The sequence below is a fragment of the Aegilops tauschii genome, chromosome 7 (genome assembly GCF_002575655.3).
Source record: "Aegilops tauschii subsp. strangulata cultivar AL8/78 chromosome 7, Aet v6.0, whole genome shotgun sequence".
Classification (NCBI taxonomy): Eukaryota; Viridiplantae; Streptophyta; class Magnoliopsida; order Poales; family Poaceae; genus Aegilops; species Aegilops tauschii.
Genome location: NC_053041.3, coordinates 487,179,124 through 487,187,414, shown reverse-complemented (window position 1 = coordinate 487,187,414; position 8,291 = coordinate 487,179,124). Strand labels below are relative to the sequence as shown.

Here is an 8,291-nt window from a genome sequence, read left to right as displayed (position 1 = left end):
CGGGTCAGATCGCCTGGGCAGATTCTACGGCAGCGATCCCAAGGAGGATCTGTCCCCCAATGGTGAACACATAAAATGTGCCCTTCTGGACTGATCTCCTGACTGTTTCGGCCATTTCCTTCGCCATTTTCTTCGCTGAGTGCATCTGCATCTGTATCACAGCAAAGCTCATGTAGATGGTTATGATGATTAGTCAATGTATGGTCATCACAACTGTTGCCCCCTTGATCTAATCCGCTAAGTTGAGGTGGAAGAAGTTGGATTTCTTGGCGAAGGAGAGCGCTGGCATTTGGATGGAGATCAGCAAATGGAAATTTAGTCTCATCAAAAACCACATCGCGAGAAATATAGACACGGCCGGTGGACACATCAAGACATTTAACGCCTTTGTGCTGGGCACTGTATCCTATGAACACACATTGTTTGGAGCGAAACATAAGCTTGCGGTTATTATAAGGTCGAAGATTCGGCCAGCAAGCGCATCCAAACACACGAAGAGAGGTGTAGTCCGGTTTGATGTTGAGAAGCCGTTCCATGGGGGTTTCATTATTGATAACACGACTGGGAAGCATGTTTATGATGTGAACGGCAGTGAGGTACGCCTCATCCCAAAATTTGAGAGGCATGGAGGCACCCGCAAGGAGAGCTAAACCAACCTCTACAATATGCCGATGCTTACGTTCGGCCGACCCATTCTGTTGATGGGCGTGAGGACAAGACACGTGATGAGAGATTCCAATTTCTTGGAAGAAAGAGTTCAACTTCTCATATTTGCCCCCCAATCAGATTGGAGGGCGATGATTTTTCTATCAAATTTTGGTTCAACGAGTGCTTGGAAATTTCTAAAAACTTGGAACACATCGGATCGTCTTTTTAAGAGATAGATCCAAGAATATTTGCTATAGTCATCTATGAAACTGACATAATACGTGTGTCTACCAACAGAGGAGGGGGCAGGCCCCCATACATCGGAAAAAATGAGTTGTAAAGGTTGAGTAGAAACACTTGTCGAAATTGGATAAGGCAATTGATGACTTTTAGCTCGCTGACAAGAATCACAAATAGTTTCGACATCATGCTCTCCAACATATGGGAGCTTATTTTTCCTAAGCACACGTTGAACTAAAGAAAAAGCTGCATGTCCTAATCGATCATGCCACCGTGTTGAAGACACTTTGGTGGCACTAAAAGCTTGTTTATTGAATCTTCTAATCTCTGGAATCAAAGGGTAGAGCCCACGAACGCATCTACCTCGATAGAGCACCTTCTTCGTTGCCTGATCCTTGATCAAAAAGAAGTAAGGGTGAAATTCAAGAAAGACATGATTGTCAAGAGCAATACGATGAACGGAAAGAAGACTTTTTGAGGCACTAGGAACATGCAATATTCTTCTAAGATGAATGTTTCTGCTAGGGGTTTTAACAATTGTGTGACCAACATGACGAATCTTCATACCTTCTCCACTTGCAGTGTGGATGTGGTCTTGTCCGCGGTACTTTTCCCTCATGGTCACCTCCTCGAGCTCGCCGGTGATGTGGTTTGTAGCACCACTGTCAACATACCAGTTGGTGTCCACTCCATATGACCCGTCCGCTGCTCCGGCCATCTTCTCATCTTGTGATGAGTCGTCCTCATCTTCTTCATACCTGTACCAACAATCCTTAGCCGAGTGGCCAGGTTTGCAGCAGATCTGACAGCGGATGGCATCTGGACGTGATCTGTTGGAGGAGTTGGAGTTTGTGCGGCGGCCCCTGTTGTTGTTGGAGGAGGGCCTGCCGCCGCCACTGCTGTTGCCGCGGGAGTTGTTGATGTTGGCTTGGCCGCCGGTGTTGCGGCCCCTGCCGCGCGCCGGTCCTCGATGGCAAGAGCTGCCCCCACGACCACGCATGGCTGCGTTGGCCGAGGACTTGAACCCGCTGCCGTGCACGCCCTGATAGAGGGCGACCCTCTGGTCGAAGTTGCTCATCATCGCGAACAGATCGTCGAGGGAGACCGGTTCTGTACAGGCGTCGAGCGCGGAGATGAGCGGCTGGTACTCCATGTCGAGGCCTGCGGTGATGTAGGAGGCCAGCTCGTCGTCACCGAGTGGTTTGCCCGCCGCCGCGAGCTCGTCAGCAAGCGAGCGCATGTGCGCGAAGAAGCTTGCCACAGATTGCGTCCCCTTGCGTGCATTGGCGAGGGCGACGCGTATGTTGTTGACGCGGGACAACGACTGCGACGAGAACATGCTCGACAGCGCTGTCCAGAGATCATGGGCATGGCCGATCGATGTGACCTGCACAAGTACCTCTTTGGAGAGATTATTCAGAAGGTATCCTAGTACCTGTTGATCTTCACGGATCTAGATCGGATGAAGGGGGTTCGGTGTAGACTCCTCCTTCCCGTCCTTGTCCTTCGTGACGATGACTTTGGCCGGCTCCGGCATGCTGCCGTCAACGTAGCCGAAGAAGCCCGCACCTCGGAGCTATGGCGTGATCTACATGCGCCACAGGATGAAGTTGGTGCGGGTCAGCTTTTCGGTGATCTGGCCAAAGAGGCCAGAGTTCGCGACGCTGGAGAAGGCGGCCACGGCGAAAGCTTTTCTGTGGATGGCGATAGGCTAGATGTATTGTGGAAGAGTTAGACTCTGGTTACCATATAGAAAGGCTTTAACGTCATACCATCTCTGGTTGACGGTTCCGTGTTTATATAGCAGGGTCGCGACCTCCCAATAGCGTACAAGGTTCGGTAGTTGAGATACAACTTGTGCTACAAGGGATAGGATAGAGATAGAGAGAGTTGTTACAAAGAGATAAAAGAAAAATACTAACAACCTAATCTATCTGTCCACTGTCGCACCTGATTCCTGTTGTAACCGCGACAACCATCGGGTGTGCTATGTTTAACACTTGTTACATTTCTTTTCTTTCTGTCTCCCTTGTAAGGATTGCTGCGGTTTCGCTAATGTAACTGGGGAGAAAGAAAATCCCTTTTATCAACAAAAAAACGAAGAGAGAGAAACTCTGGCAACCCGACAAATGGTAAGACCAATGTCGTTCCCATTTTGCATTATACATTTAGACTTTAGAGGTAACTCAGGTCAGGTGTAGGATTTCTTTCTTGCATCATTATTCTAATATGTATGCTTGCTACAAAATGTCCATAGAAAGGCCGGCATTCTGAAGTCCAAGCACAAACCAGGTGCGACCGGTGACAACACAGTTTCACAAGTCCCAACGTACACCTGGTAACATCACTCAAGCCTCTAACTGGGCACCATGAACCCCTGCCAGCAAGAAGAGACACCCCCCCATCCCGCGCCACGTCAAAAAACCAGTTGGCCCGCCCGCCCGATCATGCCGAACGGCGGCGAGTCCTCAGTCCTCGCCCAGCATCTGCATGATGATGTCGTTCCACGCCTCGATCGGACCGGGCAGGCACCAGTGCAGGCAGTCGTTCTGCACCTTGCCGGCGTCGGCCCCCTTGGCGAACGGCTGGTACGCCCGGTACGGCCCGGCGTGGGCGTCGGGCCGCTGCAGCGACATCTCGTACGTGTCCAGCAGCCTCAGGCGGCGTCTCTCCCCGCCGTCGTCCGCGGCCGCCTTGGCGAACTCCGCGCGCTCCACCCGCCACATGAGGTTGTCCAGCGCGCGGTCACCGGCCTCCCGCGGCTTGAACGGGGCCTTCCGGTCGCACCGCCCGCCGCTGAACCACTCGCCGCCCTCGAAGTGCGACGGTGACCAAGTCCGGTAGAACACCACCGGCCGGTGTGCCGATGTCGTGATGAACCGGAAGGCCTCCCGGAGGGCCCTGCGGAAGGAGTAGTCGATGCTCACCTCCCTGAGGCTCTTGTCCTGGCAGAAGTGGCAGCCGATCACCGCCCCCTTCTCCAGGTACACCGCCTTCTTAAAGAACCACTGCCCCGTCGAGATGATCACGTAGTCGAAGGTGGTCCATTGGCTTATCCAGTTGGCGTCGAGCACGTCGAAGGTCAGCCGCGGCTCCGCCGACGAGAATCCGTTCTCGTCCTCGAATACATCCGCCTTGACGAGGAATGGTGCCCACACCAGGGAGAGCGTGAAGTTGTAGGATGGGAAGTGCCATCTCCGGGACTGGTAGGTTTTGTCATGATACACCTCTGTAGGATCTTCAACCTGAAGAAGGTAACAGAATTATTTAATTACATGCTGAAAGATTTTTGGCTTCTGATAAATCCTGTTATGTTGTTACTCCCTCGGTTGTACTAAATCAGCGACACTTATTTTGGGACGAAGGGAGTACAAAATTCAGCCAAGCACAAATGATAGCATCAACTACATGCCATACAGAATAATGTACCACAGAAATCTGAATGTTGGAAAGGGCAAAGATGGATTTCAGAAACTAGAGTTATTACTAGGTGTTAAAATGACACACCGGTAGCTGGGCAATCGGCCTCAACAAGAATATAATCCATCAAAGATTCTTCAGAATTACCTCAATTATATTTGTTACCTCCGGATTTTGACATATCATCAGTGGATTTTTATCAAGTATAAGAACATAAAAAAAATGCACAAGGTCGAATGTCTGATCATAAGGTGATAAATTCACAGTGCGCAAGACCCATCGAAGTTGCAGCGAAAAATGCAGAGGGGGATAAATACCTCTAAGGATCTTTAGTATGTATTTTGTTTTTTTGCGAGCATAGTAAGTTAATATGTCGTCTGATACCCCTTTGCTAACGGAAAGTAATGAAACTGCAAACTATTCATCTTATTAACAAGGACAAAATAAACACATCATTCTTGACCACTTTGTATCCTTCTCTAGTTCTCTTAAGCTTGATACGATTAGTTATTTTTTTGTCGGAATGATACAGTTCGTTATGCGTACTACTAAAGCTTGACACATGCCTAAAACAAATTCTGCGGCAACGAAACACCTACTTAAACAAATGCTTTACATGTGTAAACACTAAATTGTTCATATATGTATGATATGAATCCTTTCTTCATACTAGAGGCGCAAAATACAAAGAAGAACACGCTTTAAAATTCCATGGAATTACCTTGGAAAGAAGGCAGAGCAACGATTGGACATGGTTGCGGAGGATCGAATCCCCGACTAGTGCCCAGTGTTTGCCCCTCATGTCCTCCAGAAACGTCTTGCTCTCAAACGGCGGTACCTCGCAGCCATATGGCTTCCATTTCCAGTACAGATAACCATCGTCAGGCCTTCCATTTGACATACAGTTCTGTGGAGTCTCAATGAACCGGCAGGTTGCATTGGTGTAAGCTGGGCCAGAGGAATCATGGACCCATTCCCCATGGAAGAGATCGCACATCCCTGCACCTGTCAGTGAAAAACAAGAGAACACCATTACCAATCAAGTCACTGGTGGTAGTAGTACCCTGTGGTACCACTGTGACACTGTTCTGAAGGCAACACCGACAGTTCACAGAGGATCTATATATCTAATCGCATCGGTTTGTTTCAGTAAACTAATGATAGGGATGAATGAATCAATCACAATCTTCTTTCACTCCCCCAAAAATTTAATGCAGGTAGCACATGCCGCAGATCAAGCCCGACTGTAGCAAAACATGCATCTAGGGTCAAAGACAGAACAGAATAATAAGCTCATGGAACGAGAGGAGATCCACACGTCCCCCCACGGAACTATAAACTATATTTTAAGTTGAGATTTCTGAACATGATAGCCATACTGCAGAACTTTCTGAGCTTGGAAAGTTTGATCATTTCACCCAAGAAAATTTTACTGTTCTCTTCTCATATATACTTTGTTTTCATTTTTGTTAACCAAGAACTCATATGTGAATCATACACATTGGAGATTCAAGTCATCCCTCACTGGAAAACGCAAATATTCCCCCACACTCACACACAAAAAAAGAAAATATCCCCCTATTGTCCAGCTCCAATCAACTGATGATTTTCAGAAACCTACAAAAGATACCCTTTTATGCTGCATATCCGAGTATAAATTGTGGCCAATAGTACATGCTAAACCCAGAATTAATTGTACTGGAAGCAATGTTAATTTTCCACTAAAAGCTGTAGCTACCCATCCATCCATCTGTCGGTAGTGAAGAGCGAAACAGAAGAGGAAAGCATTTTTTTCAGGGAGCAGAAACGGAAAGTAGAAAATGGCAACGAACGAAGAGCATCCCAAGAACCAGCTGTGCTCACCGCTGGGAGTTACGGGCACCCCGTCCCCGCCGCCGGCCTCCTCCTGCGCCGGCGGCGCCGTCACGGCGAGCGCCGCGGCCTCCTCCGTCCGGGTGGTGGGCGGCAGGAGCCGGGAGGCGCAGCGGTCGGCGAGCAGCCGCATCGCGAGGCCGACGAGGAGCAGGGCTAACAGCAGCTTCAGGGCCGCCCGCCCGCCCGCCGCCGGCTTCTTCGGCGCCGGCTCGTACTCCATCCCCATCCCCCCGAATTCCTCCGAACGACGCCGGCACCCCGCACGCGCGCTCGCGCAGTGAAGTGGAGTGGTGCCGCGTCGGTGGTTGGTGGGTACTAGGTAGGGCAGGAGCTGCTGAGCTGATCTTGATGCCACGGTGAATCGCGGGTGTGTCAGCGCCGGTGTTACCGCTGTGTATCCGCGGCCCTCCGGGGAGACGACGGGAGAGAATATATAAGCGTGTGGACGGGGGTGAAATGACGCCGTGGTGTTCGGGTCATCAGGTGACTGTCGGCGTTGGACTGTTGATCTTGCACAATTTGCAGGAACCACCTCAGGTTTTCGCTGAAAGGTGGCCGTTTGTAGAGGCCCTCCTTTTTGGTATTTTATTTACTTTCCACTTGTATCTATGCCATTTGTTTTCCTTTCTATCCGGGGCTTGTCTTTTCATCTAGTACAGTACAAGAAAAACAATCAGCATTGCGAACAAGTGTAGGGTTTCTGGGGTACATCCCATACTTGACAAGTTCTTTTTTCTTTTCTTTTTGCCGGTTCTCACACTTGACAAGCAACTCACTGACTATAATACTCTTGAACGTGCCACTAATGGAAATGGGTCCACTTGAGATAAAATCTTACTAAACTCCTTACACCCTACTAGTGGAAGGGGTCATAGACAAGACTACGTTAGAGAAATTACAAGAAATTGGGAGTCCGGAAATCCCGGAATATAACACAAGGAGGCAATGCGCTCGACGTCACTATGGACAACTAGATTGATAACGGCTACTTTCCTCTCGACAAAACGGAATCGAGTGTGAGAGTAGCTGGGCAAGAGCCCTAGACCGACAAATTTATGGTCAAGGGGAGTCCCGACAATCGCAGAAGGCGCCAAAAACTTCACCATTATGACGTATGCACCACAGTTGGCATTGTCGTGCACGAAACTAGCCAAATGCAGATACGTGGTATGGAGCACCATTTGGTTGCACCATGATATTTGTGTGCCAAACGTGCATTACACATAAAGTAGAAAGTAATATAAGATCGTCCTCGGGTAGTTGAGGTATATTTATGTGTAATCCTAGTTATAAACTGTAAAAAAATGTCTTAATATTGGTTTACATAGGGTAATATGGTTGAAGGGGTTTGCTTTCCTTTACTTTTTAAGCAATTTCTAAAAACCTCAGGGATGGTGTTCAAAAAGGGTCATCACGGATCAGGAGAACCAAAAGTTGTGTAGCCCTTGGAACTGTGACACCGCAGGAGGGTTCACCATCACCAGCGTGTTTGCTTTTTGTGGGGAAACCTCGCACTGGTAAATTTTCTGGCCCTGGCCCCGGTGCATGCGGCCACCGAGCACACGTGCTCGTGCGTTTGACGTGTGGCGTGCCCTTGCCTACGTGTCCGTTTATATTATACTGTACGCACTATCGTTGTGCACCGTATAGGATGAACGCTGCGGGCTGCGGGTGGAGTCAGTACAACCCGTGCATGCAATTTTGCATCACCATCTATCTCAAAGATACATTTTTCCGTCCTAAAAAGACAAAAGAAGATATATTTTCACGAAAATATTGAATAAAGATATCACGCTTGGATTAGCAAAATGAGCAGCCAGGTGCACGTCATGGGAAAGAGGCACGGAACTGGACACATGTGGTGTTTTAATGTGTGTAGCTGGACAATTGTTGGGAAGGGATTTCCCTTTTATTTATTTTCCATTTCTGACAAAAAAAAAACAGCACACTTGTACTCCATGTATTATTTTTTCTATTAATGTTTATGGTACATCTGTACATAAACAATAAATGAAAAGAACTTAGAGCATCTCTAGTAGAGTCCTCAAAAGTCATATTTGAGAAGAACATTTTAGTTTTAAGAAATTAAGCATCGGCTAGTAGATCCC

At 48.4% G+C, this 8,291-nt stretch overlaps 1 protein-coding gene across 1 annotated transcript; it reads right to left on the bottom strand.

Annotated features, from left to right (window-relative positions):
• Positions 1–3,086: 3,086 nt before the first annotated feature.
• Positions 3,087–6,679, bottom strand: LOC109775266 (protein trichome birefringence-like 23). The gene is made up of 3 exons (XM_020334015.4): positions 6,172–6,679; positions 5,030–5,313; positions 3,087–4,133 (listed from the first exon to the last, which is right to left on the bottom strand). The coding sequence occupies exons 1-3, from the start codon at positions 6,407–6,409 to the stop codon at positions 3,357–3,359; spliced, it is 1,299 nt and encodes a 432-aa protein (XP_020189604.1). The 5' UTR covers positions 6,410–6,679; the 3' UTR covers positions 3,087–3,356.
• Between the last annotated feature and the right edge of the window lie 1,612 nt (positions 6,680–8,291).